Source organism: Alexandromys fortis, unplaced genomic scaffold (genome assembly GCF_014885135.2).
Source record: "Alexandromys fortis isolate MF-2015 unplaced genomic scaffold, M_Fortis_MF-2015_v1.1 scaffold_137, whole genome shotgun sequence".
Taxonomy (NCBI): domain Eukaryota; kingdom Metazoa; phylum Chordata; class Mammalia; order Rodentia; family Cricetidae; genus Alexandromys; species Alexandromys fortis.
In genome coordinates, this window is record NW_026068009.1 from 371321 (window position 1) to 396011 (window position 24691).

At 44.0% G+C, this 24691-nt stretch overlaps 1 protein-coding gene across 2 annotated transcripts in view; it reads right to left on the bottom strand.

The window, feature by feature from the left end:
* The window catches only part of Galnt7 (polypeptide N-acetylgalactosaminyltransferase 7), a 122157-nt gene that overhangs the window by 13901 nt on the left and 83565 nt on the right, over window positions 1-24691 (bottom strand). The window contains exons 3-8 of one of the 2 annotated variants that reach the window (XM_050161808.1): window positions 12490-12656; window positions 7670-7800; window positions 7332-7411; window positions 5057-5239; window positions 2499-2616; window positions 827-949 (exon numbers count right to left, since the gene is read on the bottom strand). In XM_050161808.1, coding sequence (XP_050017765.1) covers window positions 827-949; window positions 2499-2616; window positions 5057-5239; window positions 7332-7411; window positions 7670-7800; window positions 12490-12656 — 802 coding nt within the window. Of the gene's footprint in view, window positions 1-826; window positions 950-2498; window positions 2617-5056; window positions 5240-5377; window positions 5561-7331; window positions 7412-7669; window positions 7801-12489; window positions 12657-24691 lie in introns of both variants that reach the window. The other variant, XM_050161809.1, reaches the window with a different exon arrangement.

Below are 24691 nucleotides of genomic sequence, written 5' to 3' on the forward strand. Positions count from 1 at the left end.
AAATAATAAATACAACTAAAAGAGAGAGAGAGAGAGAGAGAGAGAGAGAGAGAGAGAGAGAGAGAAAACTCTGTGACCCAGTGCTGTGTTGTCTATTTATATCCTGAAGGATGTTGACTTGGTCTACCAGTGAGATGCCCGAATCTCTGTTCAGAATGACTAGTATTTGGAATCAACCTAAGTATCTGCCAGCTAGTATATAAATAAAGAAAATGTGATATGCCCATCTTTAAAAAAAGAAAATTCTGCCATTTGCAACAACACACAGGACCTTATTGTAAATGAGATAGATAAACTAGGCACAGAAAGAGAAATGAGTGCACCCACTCACAGCTAGGATGTGAAAGAATCCAGTGTATAGAAACAGTGGAATGGCAGTTACCAGAGGCTGGGAAGGAGGAAGGATGGGGAGGTATTTGGGCCAAAGACACAAACTCCTTACCATAGGAGAAGCAAGTTGTGGTGATCTCTGTACATGAGTTACGACAATTAGTAAAAAAGCTTTGATTAAAGCCCAGCATGTCATGAAGTATATAAACTAAATAGGCTTTAAGCATTCCACAATGTATGCATATCAAATATTGTTATACATCATAAATACACTAGTTCTTTATTTGTCAAAACACAAATGAAAAGGAACTGAATAATAGTAAAGAACAGTAAGATCTTTCAGGAGTCAAGTCTAGTCTTGGCTTACAGTGAAGAGCCAACATGACTGCGGAAGAGCTTTACCCCAGCCAATGATCTGAGAGTGACGTGGTCAGAATTTTAGTTCTCTTCCCTCTCTCTTTTAACAACAACAACAACAACAACAACAAAACCTCACCTTGAGAGTTGGAGAAGACCCAACATATAGGGGTGGAGGATTTCCTTGCCAGCCCTCAAGCCGGTAGATGTGTCCAACACGAGAACAAGGGACGAAGAGTAATTTACCACCACACTGCCAGATCTATCGAGAAAAAGTGTATATTGTGAAAATGGTTAGACACGCAAAAAGAAAAAAAAAATTAACGGGACATGTGTTCTGTAAATGTAAATTCTAAATGAGACATAATGGGTTCTAAGCTAACCGAATTCTAAAACAATTACTTTAGAAACACATGTAATAACAAGGAAGGCAGCGGTAATGTATATAATAAGTTACAATTAATGAGTTCTCTTCTATGTACATGTAGATCCAGGAGCCCTTCCTCAATATAACCTCCCCAAGTAGCATAAATCCTTCATCTTTAACATCACCTGTCGTTTCTGACAGGTGTCCTACTTGGGTGATTACTGTAATAACCTCCTAACTGGCTTCATCACCTTGGACTCTTCTCTACTTAACTCTATCCTTACTTTTAGCAAGAGATTACTGCAGCTTTGGGTCATGCTACCCTCTTGCTGTGCCACCGGCTTATTGAACAAGGCAGTGGGACTGTCTTAACTCAGCGTTAAGGACTCTTTAGTACGGTTCTAACTGTGCTTGCTCACTTTACCCTGAGTGTCTTTCTCAAACAGGCTTCTTGATTCCCCCGCCTGCTTCTGCACTTGCTAGTGCGCTCTTCACACTCACCTCCGGTGCCTGCCCTCATCCTCCACACCTAGGAGGCCTGCTCGCTCGCCTCCGTTTCTCTCTGCTTACTAAAATCACGCATCTGATTTCTACCTCAAGTTCTACCTCCATCATGGTGGCATTTTCTTCAACCAACGGAATGCCTCTGCCTTTTTCTAGATTTACTATATTATGAATTTACAAATATTTCTAATCTATAAGTTTTTTTTTTTTGATAGCAAGGATTAGTTGTCCCTAGTCCAACCCTCACAATACAAAACACAGACTATTTAAGGCAAGAAGCACTGGATATCTATCTGATCAATGTAATCTTTTCCCCCTCCCGATCTCTGAAAGTGGGGCGGGACTGAGGCAGAGTTGCCCCGGGCAGGACCCCTCCACTGCCAGCAGGAGGCTGTCAGTCACTATGTGAGTACCCTGTCTTCTATCACCATGTCCTACAGCGGCCAAGGATGCTGGGTTAGTAGACAGCCAACACGCAGCCCTCCAAAGGGCTACTATTAACCAAGGCTCCAACGAACAGGCAGCCTGCGAGCAGGAGAGAGGCTATTTCCACTTCTGAAGCTTGTTGGCCGTAATTCTGGGCTGATGTCGGTAGACAACGAATCATTTTACTTTATTATCCTAAGAGTTATGCTTTATCGAGGCATTCCCAATAGTTTAGAGAAATTCATTATATACACTTTAAAAAAAACCCCTAGCTTTATTTGAAAGTCATAAAAATTGGGTAACTAGTTAGTAAACATGAAGCAGGGTGTGAGGGCGCATGCCTTTAGTCCCAGTACTTAGCATGTAAAAGCAGATGGATCTTTATGAGTTCATGGTCTACATATTGAGTTCTAGAACAGCCAGAGCTACATAGACACAGACATGGCCCCCTCAAACAAACAACCCACCCAAAAAAACTAGTCAGAAAACAGCATTTGTTTGAGTGAAATGTTACCTTGTATGAGATTTCAAAGTTTTCACCACCCCAGATCTGGAGACCAGGATCATAGAGACCAAGTTCGAAGAAGAAATCTCTTTCAATGGCAAATAATCCACCAGCCATAGCTGGAGACCTAAGGAAAGACACTACATGAGTAACTGTAGAAACAAAGCCCCAGGATCCCTTCACCAACAGACAGACAGCCTTTGGGAGGACAACGTAAGAATGCACAGAAGAGGCAAGACTGATGGCCAAACATAAGGAAACTGTCCATCTTTCATAAAAGAATTTGCTCTCGGCATGAATTTACCAAAACTTCTGGAATACTTTAGAGAACTGTGTTGGTTTCGCCACTAGAGGGTGCCTTGGTTCTTTTGTTGAGTACATTTCTTCGTAATTAAGGTAAGAATTTCTCTTTCTCTCCCAAAATACAGGGCATCCTGACACTTTCTACTAACTACTCCTTCAGTGATTTGTGAGTCATTCTAGGAGGAACGAAACTATACACCATGATGTAGTCTGCCATAATGGTGAAAGTCACCCAGGAACAGCAGGGTTCACCGAGTTTGCAAACATAGCTCAGAATGCCATAGGGGAGGAGCTGGCATCGACTCTCACTACAGCAAGAGGTGAGAGCACAAGAGTGTCCCCTGGGCTTCTTGCACAGACCTTAAGTTCAGTGCATTCTAGGAGAAAGAGAACACCCAGTCTATGACTTTTCACGTCACTTCCACTACTGGAGAAACGACAGCAGACTAATTTCATGGCGTTCTGGGCATTCCTCGTAACCATTAAACAATAATGAAGGCACTATGATTCTTCAGCTTTAGAGAGCTGGGTACAACTCGGTACTGTTACAGTTCCTTATTCCTCACTCACACTAATGTTTGTCTCTCACCAAGCCCCACTGCTCCACCTTGAAAAGCTGTGTGTGTAATCTGCGCACCACTCACCATAGCAGAAATCCCGCAAGAACTCATTTTAATTATTAATACATTAATCTTTCTGAGGCGGGGCCTCACTCTATAGTTTTGCTTGGCCTAAATCTTTCTACGTAGACCAGGCTAACCTTGAGCTAATAGAGACGCACCTGCCTCTGCCTTCCTGATCTGGGATTAACAGCAGGCGTCACCACGTCCAGCAAGAGAACCTGTTTTTTAAAGGTCACTCCCCTCTACAATAGAGGCGGGTGCACAGTAAGCAGCCACCAAGCATACGCTGAGCAGACAGAGCTGGGCTAATATTTTTAGTCCTGACAGGAAATCACATCAAGACCTGTTCTCTTATGCTCTTCTTAAAACAGGCTGCCGAAATCACTAAGGAGAACATTCTGGTTACATATTCATGTCATATTTACGTAGCTGCCATTCAACATTATTTCTTACGGTTGTACCTGTTTGCTCTTCAAATACATTCCCATGCACCTCAGTACATATTTGAAGATGCAGCTTTAACACGCTCACTAGTGAGATAACTAAACAGAGCCCGCTTAGACCTTCCTGGTTCCCTTTTAAAACCCGCCTTTACGGAACTGCTGAACAAGCCCAGGTAGACAGCGAATCCTCTCTTTTCCTCCAAGGTGATCTGTGGGCTTAAGCAGGTCAGCAACAGATTCCTGGATTGCTCTGAACCCTAAGTTCCTGAATGAAAATTTGGAAGATGTCCCGTGAAAGCGGGACGTCCTGTAATTTCCTCATGTTTGCCATTCAGTGTCCTGATCACAACACGCCCAAATCCACCACACGGAAGCACGTCCCCAAATGAACTCTGCCGTGAGCAGGGAGACAGGGATAAAGAGAATGCAAGCAGAACTGCCGGATCAAATAAATTAATCAATCAATCAATCAACAAACAAACAGTAAACAAACAATGAACGTGGTCACACTAACATTTCATTTGGGGGTCATTTTTGAAAGACTGTAAAATGTGCCAATTAAAAGATTAAAAGGAACAGTCGTTCTATTTGAAGAACCACACGAAGGGACAAAAGCCGATTTGGGGATCGAGCTTTCTTTTATTCAAGCATTCTTTTGAGAACCAAGCAACAAAGGATTCTATACGTTTTTCTAACGCCATGTATTCGTATTCACATTTAATGGATACAAATTAGTATCAGCGCTTTAGCATATGCAACAAAAGGGAGAACCCCAAAGTCTCCGGCTAGTGTGCTCACTGTCAATACGGCACCCAAGACTCCAAGGTGCAAGCCGCAAGCCTTGAGTTGCCAGCAGTTGGCGTATGAATTTATAGAATACACTCTGCCGTTTGGTCTCCTAGGACAGCAGCAAAAGGCTGTTTCCTTCTTTCCTGCTATGCTTCAAATTACTAACGCCTTTCGCAATACTTTTTCCCCAATGAAAGCGTATAATTCACATTAGTGGGGCTTGCACTTAGGGTAAAAGCTGTTATAGGAGCCAATGTGAATTTGAAGCCTTGAAGCTGCAAGGAGCCAAGGGCTGTCAGGATCTGAGACGACAGCTCCAGTTCTTACAGCGGGGTTTTCAGCGTGGTGAGAGGTTAATGGGTTAGCAGCAACCAGAGAAAAGGAGGGAGGTAAGTGATTTAGTGATTACCGATACGGTTCAGTTTTGGTCTTTCTCAGTCTCTTCTCGCGAGAGGTCAGAGGCACCCGTTTCCAGAGCATACTCCAATCCCATGCTCCTCGGGCATACCCATCTTCATCACCACCCCCTTGGGGTACAATTGCATATGTGTTGCCATTTATGACATCTATAATCGGCACAGTGCAAATGGTTCTGTGTTGTATTGATGATGCGGCAAGATCAAATGGAAACGTATGTATGGACCCATATGTTTATACGAGGTCATAGGGAAGGAAAAAAAAAGGACTTAGGTAAACAGTCAACATAGAAAAATAAAGTAATAGTCTTTACCGATAAGGTTCAGTTTTATGTTTTCTTTTGGCCTTTTCCTTGTGGCTTAGTGGAATACGTTTCCATAGCATACTCCAGTCCCAGGCCCCTCTGGCAAAACCATCTTCATCCCCACCTTGCTGCGGTTCAATGGAATAATCATTCCCGTCTATGTAATCTATTAGAGGCACAGTACATGTAGCTCTGAAACATTTACAGAAAATGAAAACGCATTTAAGAACCCCAAACTGACTAGTTCAGCATGCCTAACTACGTGGGCTTCTTTTGTACTCGGTTTCATTTGCCCTGGGAGACTACAGTCTAATGGGGGCGGAGACTGAAATAAGGTCTTGGGAAAGTCAAGGCCAGCACGAGGGGAGAAGAGAAGGGGAGTTTGTCCTACCTGTCCCAAGAAACCCTGGGCAAAGAGCCGCGCCACTGAGCCTGCTAACTGCCTTCTCCTTTGTACTTGGTGTTACAGGCAGCTATCTTACAGTGATTCTGTGGTCTTTACAAGATTTTTCTGCCTGTTGTTTTCTCTCTGTGTCCTCCATTAGAAACATCTCCAAGGTTTTGTGTAGGCACAGCCACCGAAAACACATCTGGGACAGCTTCAACTTTTCGTTGCTCCTCCAGAGGCGGTTATTATGAACACATCCTTGTGTGTTTTTACTTAAATTTCTTCCCTCCTTTTACTACAAAGCAGAGCAACTCCCTTACCCAAACTAAAACCTCACGCTCTGTATTTTATTTCACTTAAAAAAAAAAAGCCTGTAGTACCTGTTGAGGTGGGTCAGGAATGAACTAAGGTTTGCAGGAGACAAGGAAAGATAAATCCCTTGCATCTGGGTTTCGTGAAATGCTAGCGGAGCTGTTACTACAAGGATCGGGACCCTGTTCACCGTATCAGAAAGGGCTGAGCACGGAGATCACAGATCTGTGGGACTCAGAGCCTTGCTACGAGGGAAGTGGATTCTAAGAGAGCTTCCTTCTCTCCTGAGCATGACCTCAGAGGAGGGCCACTGTGTGCCACACGGAGTTCCCACTGGAAGCTGTGGAAAAGCCACTTCCTTGGTGCTGGGAGGACTTCCACATTGCCCTGGAGACAGGGGCTGGCTTCCCGGGTAGCTATCTTTCCTCTTGCCACATTCTCTTCACAGTTTAGAATAAACGTTGGAATGCAGAGAAGCACAGCAGAGATCAGTCTGACAGTTCATTAAATATCAGATTTGTGGCAAATTCATTTTTTCCTAGGCTTGGTGCTGGTTTTGCATAGTGTTGCAAATCATCTCTGTCACAGGGCTGCTGAGGAGATAAAGCCAGACAGCGCGTGTGGTGTTTACGATGGGCCTTCCCCTGAAATCTGAGGAGAAAGTCTGCCAACTGTCACAAGAATATGTTGCATTCGCCTCAATTCTGAAATAGAATTCTGGACAGGAAGCAACCAAGGTTTGGGAACTAAGGACTGAAATTCTCTTTTGGGGTTTTAGAGATTTCTTTACACTAATGGTGAGGACTGTTTCCCACAGTTGTCTATTTCTAACCCTGGAAGCTTTCATAGGATCCCGGAGGCTTTAACTGAGTTACAGGTGGCCCTTATCTAATGTGATCATTGAAAAGGTCACAAGAAACCCAAAGGGTTAATTCCAAGGCATGCTTCTTCTAGTCCTCAGAGCATTTCCCCAGCGTAGAGGGAGCAATTAGTATCACTCTGCGAGAAAGTCTCACCAGAGCGCCAAGACAACTCTGCCAGGGGACACCTAGCTTTTTCCAAATACACGCTGGCTACGTTTGAACAGTCCAAAGCTTCCACTTAGCTCCACCCAAGAAGCAAACAGCTCAAGGAAAACACGTCTCACACAATAGCTGGCAAACTCGATGAAATGGGGGGTGACGGAGAGAATAGTGTTTGTCCTTCTAGGACAAGGTTTACTTTTTAACTAGGAAAGGAAAAAAAAAAGCAAGGTGATGTTACCTGTCCTTAGATATGGGAGCTACAAGTGGAGCATACCAGTTAACTGCCACCTCACAGTGGGCATCAAGGTATATCAAAACCTTAAAGAAAAGAGGCAGGGTGAAAGAATACTCCTCACAGACGGAAAAGCACATATCACACACAAATTACAATTAGGCGCTAATATCAATTAGCATTCTAGTCAATTTTGCCACATCAATTATCTGTTCAAACCCGCATTCTCATTTAAATTAAAACAAAGCAAAGCAAAACAAAACTGAAGGATAATTCAAAGTGTATCTAACTTTTCAGTTGCCAACAAGGAAGTGCTGACCCTGTAAACAGGACACCCCTCCTACCTGTCCGAGCTTAGCCTTCTGTGCGCCAATGCTTCGAGCCTGAATTAAGCCTTCTCTTCTCTCATTTCGAAACACCTTCACAAGGCCGTTCCACAGCTTTATGTAGTCATCCAATTTTTCTTTTAAGTGTTCTACGAATTAAAAAGAAAATCCCATTATAGACTCTTACACAGAAACTTTATTTTTCTCTCCTAAGAAACATAGACTGGTTACAGGTGTGCCAACTGATCTTATATGGATCAGACCATCTGCTAAATCTATTAAGACGGAACGTAAGGGCTGGAGGTGTCGGTCGACTGTAGGCCGTGTGCGAAGCGTTCATGCGGCCTTGCGTTCAGCCCTCTGCCATCACACAAAAGGAAGACGGAAGGCAAAATGTGTTACAAGCTGAATTGTAAGCTACAGAAGAGTGGGTATTATGAAATTTATCAAGCATCCCTGTGAAGTTTGAATAAATATTAAAACTTAGAAAACGTCAGATTTAAAAATTAATAAGAAAAGAATATGCATATTTTGCAGCTGAAAGAAGCTGTGGTTCAGGATCTCTGAAGATACAGAATCGACTGATAATGTCATGTGACTTCCTGGAGTCTGCACGGGGCACAGGCCGCTTAACAGTTTGTTTCTGGGCCATCGTTCCCCAACCATAACAGGTACTGAAAACTGCAGTCCTGCTGTGATGAAGGCTAGCCATCAAGTTAGCCTGGAACAATCAAAAGACCCACTTCTGTCTACAGCTTAGCATTACCGGTATGTGTATAATTAAATTATAATGATTATAATTACATACACATATGCATACATGTTTGTAATTTAGGAGAATAAATTCTATGCTGTGAAAACCAGGCACAATTGGCAAAGTTTACACCTTGGCTTCCCACTGGAAAATAACAGCTTTTGTTTATCACCGCAAGTCCAGGAAACTGGCTCACCAGCTAGAATCCCGATCCCGCTGAGACGCTTCCCAAGGACATAGAAATTGCCCTAAAATTGTTAAAAATCTGGCTCTCATCAGTACAAAAACCACCAAAAAGCTGTTGCATCTAGGTACGAGCTGGTGGTAAAATGGATATGTTAGACCATCTATTTCATAGCTTGCTTGTTTAGGAGGCTTTTTAAATGTTTCTGTTTGTTTCCAGATAGAATGTCATATTGCCAAGGCTGGCCTCAAATTTACCATTTACCTGAGGCTGGACTATATAACAGTCCTGGCTGTCCTGGAACTTCCTCTGTGGACCAGGCTAGCCTCAAACTTACAGAGATCCACCTGCCTCTGCCTCCTGAGTGCTGGGATTAAATGCGTGCACCACCACCACCTGCCTGGACCTGAACTCTTAAAACATTGTTTTAAAATTGTATGCATTGAAAAATGCCTGGATGCCTGCGCACCACTTGTGTGTCTGCTTCATGGAGGAGGCCAGAAGACAGCATCTTACTCACTGGGACTGGAATTACAAATGGTTGTGACTGTGTGGTTCCTGGAGCCACACTGTGGTCCTCTGGAAGTGCAGCCAGTGCTCTTAACCTCTCTCTTGCTCCTAGACTTGAACTCTTGATCCCCTGCCTCTGAAGCATGGCTATTATAAATGTGTGTAACTGTACCAGGGAGGTTGTTACTAACAAGATACCCACATATATGGGTTTTCAGGATTAAGACCCCTCTCTCTCTCTCTCTCTCTCTCTCTCTCTCTCTCTCTCTCTCTCTCTCACACACACACACACACACACACACACACACATACACAGACACACACACTTTCACCAACTTTTAATGAATCTTACAAATAAAATTCTCATGTTTAATTATATTTTCCTGCCAATATGTTTGGTGATTTTTCCCTTTTGTTTTTGCTTTTTTATTTTTCAACTAAGTTTCTCTGTGTAGCACTGGCTGTCCTAGAACTCTCTCTCTGTAGACCAGGCTGGTCTCTGCCTCCCGAGTGCTGAGATTTAAGGCATGTGCCACCACTACCAACAACTTTCCCTTTCAAAATTAGTTGTTTCTTTGTAAAAGAAGTCTTGCCTTTTTATTTCAAAGCTTGGTACAATCCTACGTTACTATTTCTAAAGTTTTTCTTAATTCCACTGGGGATTTCCCTGAAGTTAGTAGCAAAAGATTTTAATGTTGTCTTGAGATCGGGAACACTAATTAGACCTTCTGGACTCTGGTTCCAGGAGAGTCTAAAAGTTTCCACCTACTGTCAGGAAAGTAGATTCTGCCTGAGTGGAGACAGAAGCGTGGAGTGTGGACAGACAGACACACTGACAGCAAGAGGGAAATCAGATGTGCAAACACTGCAAGCTTTAGGGTTCCCTGTTCTTTTTGGGGCCAAAAAGTTATTTTAGGATTAAAGTATGTATTCTTTTTATAATGCTGATTATATATTAATAATAAAGTTCTTATCATCAGTACCAAGGCAGGAGATTTCAGAAAGTAGTTTTGTAGATTTGGATTTTTTTATACACTTAAAAAACTACTGTATGTTTGCTTCTGTGTCCCTGGAGGCCAGAGGAAGGTGTAGGATCAACTGTAGGATCAGAGACGGCAGTGACCCATCTCTAGTCCTCTACAGTAGAATTTCAAATGTTTGTCTCGCAGAAAGAAATATTTTGATAAAAGCATTTCTATCATAGAAAACTGCAACGAAGAGAAGACAGCTAAGTTAAATATATTGAATTTAGCTAAAACATTTAAAGCTCTACGCTTAGAGTCGTCATGAAAAATGATGAGTTGAGAAAAGTTATCAGCTGCAAAGAAGTGAGAGAAGGAAAGAGATCCTAACTGGTGCCATTATATGTGAGAACATCACGATTCTAGTCCTGTCCTTGGAGAAGCAGCAAAAGTTCACGCAGACTGGGGGAGTTCTGAACTGCGCGCTGGAGGAAGCTCAGGTAGGGAAGGTGTTCTCATGGTACTCATGTCCTACCTTCCTCCCTAACCTAACGTCAGATTTGGTGGTCACGCCTTGTGCAGAAAACCTTGATACGTGTTTGTCAGAGCGCAAGCAACCCGCTCTTCCTGAGTAGCTGAGCGCTTCAGTCAGTTCCAAACTGTTTGGTGACAAGCAAAAATAAACAAACACGCAGATTTGCATTGAAGAAGCAACATTCATTTTCATTTGCATGTTGACTTAGGACCTGGGCCACAGTACTGTTTCCACATTTCTGTAATTAGGAAAACAGATTTAACTTACAATAATGTATTAAAAGAAATTATTCACAATGAACTTTAAAAGTTCACTTCTCTAGAAAATCACCGCTTGACCACTCTCTTGCCAAGCTGAAACAAGATGGCCCAACACTTGCCTACATACTGTAACCGTCTCCTTTAAAAAAATGAAGGGCAAGCCAGGTGCAGCCTGTGATGACAGGGCTTGGGGAGGTGGAGGTAGGAAGGCTATCCTTAGCTACATGAAGGGTTCAAGGCTAGCTTGGGTCTCCCACACATTCTCTCTCTCTCTCTCTCTCTCTCTCTCTCTCTCTGTGTGTGTGTCTCTGTGTCTCTGTGTCTCTGTCTGTGTCTCTGTCTCTCTCTCCCCTCTCAAAACAAAACAAAAAAACCTACATGGGATCTACAGACCAAATGCTACAGGATCTCCACAACACAGGGCAACAGCAGGATAGCCCAGAGGAGTTCCGGTTTAGCATCAATGGTGTAGCAGAAACCAGGGGCCTCAAACCAGACCAATAACTCTGTGCAATGATCACTTGCAAGTAATGATGTGTGTGTAAGGGGGTTTATCACATGATTCACTGTGTCACACTACAGCTTCCATGAGGAGACTGGTTTTTCTTTTATGTTCTCTTAAATTTTCTTTTCTTTTATTTTTGGGCAGCGGAGGGAGTTGCCAGGGCTGAGGGCAGATACAAAGGGATGGGAAGTGAATGGAATGGAGATGCATGATGTGAAAGACACAAAGAATAAATAAAAAAAGGTTAAAAAACCTTCATAGCTTATTTTTGTTTACTATTTTAAATCAACTATACAATAAAATGAGCGGCAGAAGATGTGTTCTATATTTAAGAAGTAGCCTGGTATGACCAGTGTGATGGTTAATGGGGGAGCCTGGTGGGATCCAGCTCTGGATGCTGGAGGCAGCATCCCATGGGCTTGGGTCCTTGACTGGAGAGAAGGAGACTATGAACTGAACACCAACATCAATCTCCCTCTTTTTTCTCACCACGGACTCAACGCACCCTCAACCAGTGGGTCAAAAGAGCCCTTTTCTCCTTCAGTTGCCTTTGTCGGGTATTCTGCCACAGTGACAAGGAAAGAGACTAACCCACCCCTATCTTCATGCCAAATTCAGTGTTTGCATCACTGCTCAAGTGTAAAGTGAAGACTGGAAGATGGGTACGTGGATTTCAGCTCCAAAGCCGTGGCTGGAACTTGGGGTGGCATTGCAAAATACACACGACCCTGCTGTTCAGTCTGCCGGGAAGTGATTCCTATGAGCCAATTTGTGGAAGCCAAGTCCCACAGAATCGGAACCGCATCAGATGATGCTTAATGACAGTCTTGAACTCAAGGATTTGGATCCAGCAGTTAATGACTCCACCTGTGACTGCTGGCAAGTCACGTGAGCCTCCTGCATAAAACAGAGATAATTATAATACCGGACAGGTTGCTGTTAGGATTAGACAAAATCATCCATAAACAGTGCTTGGCACAGTGAGAACACAGTAACAGAGGAGCAGACTCCCAACATTTTTAAAACTTAATTATGTTGATATACCATTTTAACAATTACTTATGATTAACTTACTTTCTAGCCAGAATTTTAAAGTTAAGATGTCAAGCCTATAGCCATTATTATTACCTTTATTGCTGAAATCATCAATTAACACAATTTCTGCTAAATACTTCCTTGGTGTCCTTTTGATCACACTGTGGACTGTTCTCATGAGGGTTGACCACCCTTCATTGTGGAAGACAATGACAACGCTCGACGTGAGCAGGTTCTCATCGTAGTGCCAATACTTGCATCTGGAAAAGGAAAGTTGCAGCGTACATAGTTAGAGGGAATCTGTAACACTTGGCTTCCAATCTCTGTGATTGAATTTTTCTGATTGGATTAAATCCTATTGACTGATCTAAGGAACAGTATGAGGAGCGTTGGATCTCAGCAGAGACGTAAGCTCAAAGAGAGAAGCGGTTGTTTAAAGTTACGCTTAGGTAAAGCTCCTTGGCTACAGCACACTGGGAGATAAAGGAGATAGTTTGTGAACCAATGCTGAGAATGCTAAAGATACTATTACAGCTGTCAGCTTGTTTTCTACGACACAGAGAGCACTTTATAGTCCATTCTGAAACTTGAGCTGTAAGTGCCAGGGATTTACCCTGTTGCCTAATATGACAGTAAGAAATATTCAGAAAAAAATGAAGCCGGCTAACCAGGAACACCCGGGAGTCTTTGGAGAATTTACTAGTGATAATGAGTACAGCTCTAACATCGTCTGGACCTACTGGGCTGACGAAAGATGGATCTTTGGTTATTCTGTGAAAAGAAATGTTTGAGACAGTGATAGCAGGAACAAAGCTGTTGGGAGCCTTTTCCTAAAGGATCTCAGAGCAGGGTCTAAGGAAGATACCAGAGTCAGGGAAGACTTGATGAACACATCCGGATGGGGGTGCCAAAGCTGAGCCTCAAGTTCTTCCAGGGTAACTGTTCAAGATACAGAAGTCGGAAAGGGTAGATCTTGGGCCCGGGCCTGTGGGACAGACCAGAGGGTAAAGACACTTGCTGGGCAAACCTGGTTAAATTCCTGGAACCCAGCTAGAGGACAGAGCGTGGGTGTATTGACATGGATTTACACCATTACTGTCTATATTCCACAGCACAAGCTGTTCCACAACGGGATGGCATCTCACTTGGCTCTATGTCCTTATCTAGGAATCTGTCCTTCTAGATGCTCAGGACCTTAGTCCATTAAGGACATTCGTTCCATTCAGTGCTGTGTTCCCAGCAGCTAACACACAAGAGCTGCCCCATGGTTGGGGAGGGTGGCTTTGAAAGCCACTTGGATGTGTTTTCCTCTCTTTCTATGTCCATCCCATTAGCCTACTGAGAAGCCTTGGCGTCCTGATGGCCCATATTCTGTGGAAGAGGAGTCCTTCCCCTTCCAGAAAAAAAAAAAAAAAAAAAAAAAAAGNGCAGAAGATCTCCTAGTATGGAGCGGTGGAAAAAACTGGAAAAAAAAAAAAAAAACAAAAAAAGAGGACAGAATGTAACAAAAGCAGATGACAGCCAGTATGGTTACATGCCTGTAAGGAAATCTGCCCCGGAGGTGGAGGCAGGATCAAGTCAAGGGCCACTTCAGTGACATAGTGAGTTCTAGGACAGACTGAGCTACTGCGTGAGACCCTGTCTCCAACTAAACCACAGCAGCATCAAAACTAGCAGATGAAGGAACAGGCTTGCGCGACCTCAGTTTCATTCCAAGCTACAAGAGACAGCTCAATGTGGAGTGTCTGCAGTGCAGAGCTCTAACAACAATGGAAGTGTATTTAGGCCAAGAAAGGTTCAGCGCTATTCCACCTCCCCTGACAGCCCCTCCTGGCTCTAGATTGACGCCCGAGGGTCAGGCATTTCCACAGGACTTCAGTGGGGAGCAGAGGAAGTAGCTAAGAGTGCACAGCTTGCTGTTTGCTGGGATCAGAGTGGTAGGCGGTGACAGCGTGTACAGAGAATCTACAGCACGGAAGCTTGAAGCCAGAGTTTGGCTCTTGATGACAAGCAGGGCTCAGAGGATCCAGGGAGGACCAAGGTGGAGATGCTACCAGGGTTAAGGGTGGCGTGGAAGGAGCCACTAGTCACAAGGGCTGCCAAAGTCGCCAGGCCACTGCAGCATGATTTTCTGTGGTTAGAATGTGTCCCCAAAGCTCAAGTGTTGCAAACCTGACCCCCTCAATGCTCTTACATTTAGTGTTGGGAGGTGGAACCTTGAGAGTGAGTAAACGCAGGTGTTCATTACCACTACAGTGGGTTTCTCAAAGCCACGAGTTTAGCGCCCCCTATTGCTTCCTCTCCCCCACTTACACAGGAACAATTCTGCTCTTAAACCTTTCTCTGTGATTAGATGAAGGAGATCCATGCCGATGCCTGTCCCTCAATCTGAAAGCTTCTCAGCCCTCAGAATTTTGAGACGTTGCATTTCTTTATATTCTCACCGTGAGGTCTGCTGTAGTCACACAAAACAGACTAAAACCAGTGTCTCAGAAACTGCTGCAAAGTTCAGCATAGTCAAGGAGACTGGGGATCCCTCTCTGAGCCCGAAGAAGGCAGCACCTCAAGAATGCATGGCCTTTCAATCACTGGATGCAGGAGAGAAACATGACCTCCCCAGCACAGAAACATCCTACAGAAGCGTGCAGCCTGGGCTGAGGAGCCAGCCCAACCAGAGCTGTAGGCGACACAGATTGTGGTCTCTTTAACCCCAGGTGTCCCTTTGCCACAAGCAGGCTGACTGAATGCAGGTTCTTGACAAAGTTTAGCTCTTGGGCAGCTTTCCTGGTTTGCTGTGGTGAGAAGAAGCCACAGCACAGTGCTCACCGGATGCTCATCATCCACCATACCTTTACACGAACACCGGGGAAGGAGCGACACCCTGGCCTGGCGAGAAGGCTCAGCGGGTAAAGGTACCTAAGCACTGTGCCCGAAGATCTGAGTTTGATCCCTATGATGGAAGGCAGAGCTGACTCCTGCAAGCTGAACTCTGACCTCCACACACAATAAATAGATGTGAAAAGGAAGAAAAAGAACTATCCACGATACTAAGGTTTGCAGCACGTCACACCTTACTGCTGGAAAATAGGCAATCGTCTCCCTTTATCTGAGGTTTCTGCTTTCTGGGGTTCTAGTTACTTGTGGCTCAGTAACAGACAGTTATCAGGAGAGGCACACTCGAGAACTTATTTTATGATCACTTATTGATCATAGGATACTTAATTTGCAGTCTACCTGTTATCAGAGGAATACACATTCAGGAAAAGATGAGGCACACATATGTACAGGACTGGTACGATCTGTGCGTCTAGCAAGCTACCTAGGGGTCTTGACTGTATCCTCCATGGATAGCTCACTGGGAGCTGTATAGGAAAGAAAACCAATTGCAGCGAGAAGCCACATTTGGGTGGACGGGTCTGGTTGCACGCTTTGCCTCATTTCTGCTCTCCAGCATCTCTGGCTCCAAGAGAGCTTTCCAGTCTTTTAGCAACAAGGACAGTATAGGAGTGGCTCGGCTACACTGGAGAGCTGCTCTGATCACAAGTATTTATATTCAGATTGGAAGCTTGGGACATGGAGTGATCCTGGTCACCCGAGGGAAGGTTTTCACGGTAAGTTCTGAGACAAGTGCTGGCATCAGGAGAAGAGGCAGAAAGCGTCTTTGGGTCATTGTGTAGGGAAAGGAGGGCATGGGTTTCCAGGTCTATGGCTCTCTACTGCATTCCTTTGAGACGGTCTCTCATTGAGCCTGGAGCTACGTCAGGTCCAGAATGCCTCACACAGTGCTGGGGGGATAGGCATGTGAGGTCATGCTCGATTTTTAAAAAAATGTGAGTGCTAGGCGTTCAAGCTTAGGTCCACACTTGAGCGGCAGGCATTCTCACCCCAAGGCATCCCCCTGCCCTAGGCATTTTATAATGACAGCTCCAGTTTACAAAAGTAGATTCCAAATCCAAAAAATGAAACACGTATTAATACGCATTTGAGCTATCTCTATAGTTCTGGTATCGTTTGTAGTTTGATATAGACCGTTGTCATAGGGGCTAAGAGCTGGAGCCAGAGTTGAGAGTGCTTGCTGCTCTTCCAGAGGATCCCAGTGAGGTTCCCCAGTACCCGTGGGGGTGGCTTACGATGTCCCATAACTGCATCTCCAAAGGATCTAATGCCTGCTGGCCTCCCACAAGCACCCACACTGTGTTCCTTAATAAGACACACACACACACACATGCTCTCTCTTCCCCCCACCCTCTCATAGTTAAAATCGAATAATTTAAAAACCTTGTAATTAGACTGTCAATAAATACTACCTAGCTAAGCAGACTCCGGAAACCCCAGCAGTTCGAGGTCCTAAGTTGCTGTGATTTACACACACTAACAACAATCTACAGTACCCCATGTATGCACCTGTGTATCTGTGTGAGCCTGGGGCTCATCTCGCATCCTTTTAGAGCTACATCTTATTTCTAGATTATTCTTTCAGGTCCTTACTTTGATAAGCAGCACCTTTAGACTCTCGCCTGTTAATTCTGCAGGAAGTCTAAATCTAACAGGGAGGAACTTTTAGGCACAGGAATTAAACCTGTAATTTGAGAAACACTGACCTTTTTTTTTTTTTATTAACTACCTTCTTTCATTTAAAAATAAATGTGCAGCTGTCCCCAACTCCAGCTGAAATTACTGTTTATTTAAATAATTAAAGGAAGAGAAAAATGCTTAGAATACTTGAAATGGCGCTTACACCAAATTCCCAAACATATTAGTAATGCAGACATAAAATTTAACTTAGCATACAGAAATATCTATTTTCTTTTCTGCGGGTGTGTGCGGGGGGTGGAGGGGAGGCGGTGGATGTTGAGACAGGGTTTCATTGTGTAACCCTGGCTATCTTGGAAGTAACTTTGTGGACCAGATATCTGCCTGCCTCTGCTGGGATTAAAGGCCTGTGCCATTTTCAATGAAATAGAGACTTATAACCTTTAACCCCAGTGCGTCAACCTCAACAGACTGGGAGGGGGTGTGAGTGCGTGGTTTCAGTGCACTCTGAGTGGAATGGTACAGTGTTAGCACCCGAGAATATAAATGCTACTCCTTCAAATGTGTCATATGCAGAAAAATACAGAATTTAACACCAACAAAACAAAACACCTATAATGGCTGGGTGATGGTGGCGCACGTCTTTATCCCAGCGCTTGGGAGGGAGAGACAAGCAGATCTCTGCAAGTTCGAGGCCAGCCTGATCTACAGAGCTGAAGAGTCCATGATTAAGAATATAGAAATGTAGATAAAGTTGTAAACCTAGGAGAATGAGCAGGTTGTCAGCAGGATTAACTAGTAATAGAGGGTTACTGTGTTTTACAACCCATCGCTCGGTCTGCAAGGCTGAAGAGGCCTCTGCAAACTGAGGGCCAGCTTTTAGATAACGCCCCTGGCCACTAGATAATGACCAGCAGCTGGTGTGAACTAAGTTAACTTTTAAACAATGGGGCGTTGTGACTTTTTGGTTTTGCATTGTCCCATCTCTTTCCCTGCTAACAGAAGTGGTGGTATCAGGGGAATGCAGAGCTTTGGGAAACACCATCAGCACAAACCCCGAGAGAAACAACAGGCTAAATGCAAACACTAGTTTAACTGAAACTCCCTGTTAATGAAAAGTGTGAAAAATAAGATAAAATAAAAGCAATTTGTATCGGAGTTTTACCTTGAGATTGTAAAAATGATTTTGTATATGCCTAATGCTTGCTTCTTTATATAAAGCGCCTAAAAAGGGGAGCTTGGGAACCGTCCAGGGCCACAGCCTTACAAGTCCATCTCTGGCTTTGATCTCAGCTAGCTGATAAGCTTTTTGTGCCCCATGGGAATTTATTTTTTTATTTTTTTCCCCTTGGAGTAAAGTTTGTTTCTGGTTTAACAGACTTTGGTGGTCTGCCCCATCTTCGCATGACCCCTGTGGCACCAACAAGAGGGAGTTCCAGACGTGGCTCCAAAGCTACAAAGAAACCCTGTCAAAAAAAAAAAAAAAACCCAACCATAACCAACCAACCAAAAACAACAAACTAGGGTGCTACTTAAGGGTGCAGAGCTTCAAACTGGGTCTAGGTATAATTCTAGACAGCTGGGTGGGGTACAGTGACCACCATGTCTTTGATCCCCTAGTCTAGCCTCCACGCAGACTGGCCCTGCCTTACTAATACGGTCTTTCTTTTGACGAGGCACAGTGGAATCGGGCTGCAGTTGGTTTTCATCCTAATCATTTTCTCAGACTTCCATCCGTGAAGAGCCTGTGCCCTTTTCCTTCTCTGCTAGACACTAATTACTTTTCCCTAATGTTCTTATTAGTCAGTCCTCCCTGGAAGGTCAAATCCGAGTCCAGGGTAATAGAACTCCCTCATCCTATTATCTGCAAAATGAAAATATCAGACAAGCTAAGCTCCGTTCTGCCCAAATAGCAAGGACGTCATGATTATGTCAATTCTGAGTACATATTTGTTGATTTGATTTCAAAATGTTTACAGGTCTACTCTATTTCAGTGTTGCCTGAACACCATCCATTTTTCTGTAATAATGAATCAAATCGTATTGACAGGGAGAATAATAAATCTTACATTCTTTAGGGAGAATGAAAATCAAGGCGGTTTACACAGAATTAATGACTGTGCCTGGAAAAAATTTTCAAGTATATCACCCTGTCATATCAAAACTAAGCAACGGACAAAGCACAGCTGCTAACGGTTGTCCTTGCTTGGGTGTACACTACGAGACCACAGCTGGAAAGCAGAGCAAGTACGAAGGTGAAGCCCATGCACAGCTTTGGGCCTGCCCCCTCAGGTGCGTTCAACCTCAATAAATGACAGCTGTCTGTCAGGTGTACAAGGTTTAAGGCCCGTGCTGCAGCTATAGCTGGGTTACTGCATCAATTCCTGGGACTAAAGTCTTGTTCTGGGACCGAGCTAAGATTTTGAGGGTTAGTTCATGCCCAGCCATTGGATTGGAGGAGAGGGGGCTGTTTGAGCAGAACAGGGTTCCTAGAACCTTTCCCGGCTGAGTCCTGGGCTAAGAGCTACAGAAAAAGCAATACCAGCCACAGCCTTCTGCAGCGTCCACATCAAGAGCAACAGTCCCCTGCCGGAACACTGCGACCTCTGCTGAGAGGGATGGGGACCAGCATGACAGTACAGCAAGTGTAAGAGATTCCCCAGGGCCCACGTAAAGGTGGAAGGAGAGAGACAGCCTCACAACTCCTGTTCTCTACACAGGAAGTGCAAGACACATGCCCATCCTCCCTTTCTCACACACAGAGCCCCCAATAATAAATACAATGAAAACCAGGAAACCCCCTGTATATCTTCATTTCCATTCTCGTTGTGAGTCAGTCGGTGTCCTGTCTCCCCACAGTGCAATACAGCTGCCCAGTGATTAGCCATGATGTCAGCCTCTCTTTCCCTCAGTTCCCCATCCAGCCTCAAACTCATGGTATGGTTAGAATTCAGAGCTCCTAACAAGCGAGAGGAGCGGGATACGATGTCATATTTGGAGACCTCAGATTGTGTTCTCTGTAGTAGCCTGGGTCGGGGACCTCCAAGAATGAGAGCGGCTCCGTTTCAGCCACCCAGCTGGTGCTCCTGCTCTGTTAAAGTGCCCAGCAAGCCGAACAAGAAGCGGAGTTCATGAGCCAGAATTCTTGAAAACTGTGCAAGAAGACACGGGAGAGACAGGAACAAAGGGCTGACGAGAAACGTGGTTGCTGTATGCTTGCCTGCTGAGGAAGCAGGTTGCATCAGAGACACACAGGCTAGAAGCAGGGGACATGAGCTGAGTGGACAGCACCGCGCTGAACACAAAGCAGAAACACAAGTGCCCGTGAGGAATCTTAGAGCATCCATTTTCCAACAGGCTCAGGCTCTCAGAACCCACTGTGAAGAATCTGAGGGCGCTAACAATCCTGCAGGGCGGAGAATGTTTGAGTCAGGCAACCGGTACTTCTGCCACCAAGTATACGGCTCGCTTGACCCCAGACAGAAAATGTGGTTCTAAGAGCTTTCCTTCTTTCCCACACATATGATCTTATCCAAGCTTCCTTATAATCTTGCAAGGTAGGGAAACGCTTTTAGCATTCATTTTCTACACACGGGGATTGCGGCAGTTAGGTTATACGTCCTGCCCAGCCAGTTAATAACAGCAGTGAGTCTAAAAATGAACCCTTCGGTTCTAGCTTTAAGTTCTTTCCCCTTAAACTACAATTTACTAAGTATCACTTGCACATACATGCTTATAGAGTAAACAGGCCAAAGAAGTCCCTATTCTCGCCCATACACAGGAATGTATAGCTACCAACACAAAGGACTGCATGCGGCTGGAGGATTTCTGCCAGGCTTTAAGGGTCAATGATACTAAATATGTTTTAAAAAACTAGGAATGCTGAGTTATGTTTTGAGGATAGTTGCCTTCAAAGTTTTCCTCTTTTCTTTAGTTTAAAAAAAAACATACTCAGACAGATGTGTCCAGTTAATGATCTGAAATCTCAAACCACAATTTGGGGACAAAATCTGGCAGTGAGTCCTAGGACAGGACATATGTTCTTGTATATTTCTTCAAAATCCCCTGGGAAAGAAAAGAAAAAAAGGACATTTCACAGTGCGAGCCATATGTCTATAGCTATATCGGACTCTCGTTCCACATACGCGCTTACACGGGATATTCTGATTTTATAGAGATACCAGTTTATCCAACACCGATATATCTGAGCTAAAGCAGCAACCACTAAGAGGAGTTAAGGATCAGCACACTGTGGACCATGCACAGTTGTGAAGGCATAGGTAGCCAAGAAAGGCTTGCACCCTGGAGATAGTTAATTAATGCGCCGCCTCACTCTGTGCAGGACTGCAGCAGCAAACGGAGACAAAGAATGAAACATTATGGAAAATAAAAATAGAAGAAATGGATTTTTTTTAAAACAAAAAGGCATAGAAAAAGAAGTAAGAATGCAGTTTATAAAGTGCATGGGAGAGCGTGAAGGGCGTGGACAAGCACAATTGTAGGGCACGGCTCACAAAGGACACACAATAAATGGTGCACCCCGCACCCCTACTCTAGATGCTGTTTATGAGGCTGCCAGTTTGACTAGACTTTTTTAGACCTAAAGATGGTTAGGTCTGTGACTAATGTTCTTGATGTGAAGTCCAGATGGGAGATATTTTTTCCTTTTAAATGTGCAGTTTCCTTATGGCAGGGACAAACAGTAATGAGCTTCACTGAGCTGTATTTCCATGAAGGTCTCAGCGGCCACCATGTGAGTGGCATCACACCAAGTCATTAAACAGAGTTGTGCAGAGAACGGTCTGAAGATTGCACTGGGCAAACATTCCTCCAGCTGTTTCTTGAGTCATCTCCCATGTCACCTTTCCTCACTCTGTGAGCGACGAGACGCTTCCTAGTGCTCTAATTACAGTGCGGAAATCACATCGCCCATACGAAGGGAGGACCCACATTTCCAAAACCATGTTTCAACTCTGTTAACGGCTGAGGAAGAGATAGATGCTCACAGGGGTAGCATGGCAACTTCAGGTTGGTGTTAGGGGATAATTTCCCCACAGAGAATTGTTAGCTGGTGCAGGCTGTGTAATGTTTAGTTATGGATTCTTTCACCATGGCCCACACTAATCCCACAACTGCAAAATGAAGGGAAGCCCTACATCAGGTTTTGAAGAATCTAATGAAAAACTTTGGTTACAGATGTTGAGAAGAACACATGATACACAACAGCTAGTATTTATTAATTCACAGACCAGTCAGCTCCTTCAGCTAGCGAGACTATATTAACTATGTTTAGTGACTTACATGATTAAAAATATGAGTCCAGGTAGTTCACTTAACATGTAATATATACATATATAATATGTGTATGTATGTATGTATGTATGTACGTATAGTATTTAGTAACGATTAGAGAAGAGAAAATCTAATAATACTGTTTCAAGCAGTCATGAGTCTACCTCTTTTCTGGCATTGAGTCTTTATACTTTTGTTTCCTACCCCCCAGTCTCCCCAAGATCTGGTCATATGTATCCCAGGCTGGTCTCAAACTTCTGATCCTTCTGCCTCTACCACTGGAGTGCTGCGATTATAGGCTTAAATCAGCACACCAGGATTATGCAGCACTTCGGCCTGAACCTTGGTAGGTAAGCACTCCATTAAGGTACATTCCCACTTCCTATGTTTATTTTTCTTTTACATTGTTGCAGGAATTTTGCAGAAGACTTTCTGAAGCCAAGCCACTGAGATGGAGTTGATGCTGGCTACCAAGTGGCCTCTTGCATGGGATTCTATGACCTGAGACGGAATGGAAATTCTCACCCGGAAGCAGGCAGGTCACAGGAAGGCTCAAACTCAAGACTTCTGGAAAAACCTTGAAGGGGACCCAAGGACTTAAGGCATGTCCACATTACAAGCGAGCTGCTGCCACTGCCACATAGTAGATCATGGATTTGTGTTTTCTGCTCAAAGTCCTTGAATTTTTAACAGAATTAGAGATAAGCCAATATGTGAAGGAGATAGTTATCGAAAAGAAAAGCAAATCCCCTCTGTATGGTGTGGATGCCAACATGGAACCTGAACACGAGGGACAGCGGAAGAGAGACTCCGGAGTTGAAAGATACTACCGAGTAAAAGGAAGGTTAGCGGTTCTTTGGCAGACATTCCCTCAGAAATCTGTCCTCCTGAGATGACTAATAATGGGCACAGAGACCAAGGCCCAGGCTTGTCCATCACAGCAATTTTTTACAACAGTGAGAAACTAGAAAGATTTCCAAATGTCCTAAAATAAAGGGCCAACAAAATGAAATTGTAGCCAAGCAGGGAGAGGAATCCCTAGCACACAAATAAGAAAACAGTGCTTCCAAGAGAACAAACAAACATTTAAGGAACTTAAGAAACTAGACATCAATGAGCTAAATACTCCATTTAAAAAATGGGGGTACAGATCTAAAAAGAATTCTTAACAAAGAAATATCAAATGCCCAAGAAACACTTAAAGAAATGTTCAACATCCTTAGGGGTCCATCAGAGAAACACAAGTCAAAATGACTCAGAGATTTCATCTTACACCTGTCAGAATGCTAAGATCAAAAACATAAGTCACAGCTCATGCTGTCGAGGATACAGAAGAAGGGAAACACTCCTCCATTGCTGGCGGGAGTGCAAGTTTGTAAAGCCACTTTGGAAATCAATATGGAGGTTTTTCTGAGAGTTAGGAATCAATCAACTTCAAGACCCAACTATACCACTCTTATACCCAAAGGATGCTCCTTCCTACCACAAGGACACTTGCTCAACTACAATCATAGTAGCTTTATTCATAATAGCCAAAAACTGGAAACAACCTAGATGTTCCTCAACCAAGGAACAGATAAAGATAACATAGTACATTACATAATGGAGTATTACTCAGCTCTTAAAAACAATGATATTGTGAAATTTGAAGGCAAATGGATGGAACTAGAAAAAAAATCATGCTGAGTGAGTAACCCAGACCCAGAAAGACAAACATGGTATGTACTCACTTATAAGTGGAATTAGCTGTAAAATAAAAGATAATCATGATATTGTCAGTCCACTGACTCAGAGACGCTAAGTAACAAGGAAAGCTTAAGGGGCAGGGGTGAGGTGGCAAAGATGCTTCTGGGAAGGGGAAATAGAATAGATTTTGAGGGTGGACTCGGGGCAGGTGGAGTTAGGAAAAGGAGGGAGCAGGTGGCAGGGGAGGGAAGGAGAAAAAACTGAGAGAAACAACTGGAGTTGGGGGCGAGGTGGAGGCCTAGTGCACTGGAAACTCTATGAACTCTACCAGGGTAACTCTAGAAAAGATTCCTAATAATGGGGAGCACGGACCCTGAATGAGTCATCTTTTGTAACCAGACAAGGCCTCAAGCAGAGGGACTGGGACACCAACCCAGCCACAAAACCTACAACCTACGGTTTGTCCTGCCTGCAGTGTTCTGAGACCAGAGTCTAGCAAAACTGACATAAAAGAGACCAGAGAGACTTCATCTAGCAACTGATGGCAATAAAGGCACAGTTCCACAGCACATATTAGGTGGCGCTTGGGGAGTCCTGCAGAGGATGGGAGGAGGAATCAGATGGGTCAGGGATACCATCAGACACGGCCCACACAATCGACTGACAGGGACTCTTGGCTACAAGCCGTAGGTCCACAGCGACCACAACTCACTTTGCTTATACATGGAAACAGCTTCTCTGGTGTTCTGGATACTGGTAGTATTTCTGTTATACTGCATATATA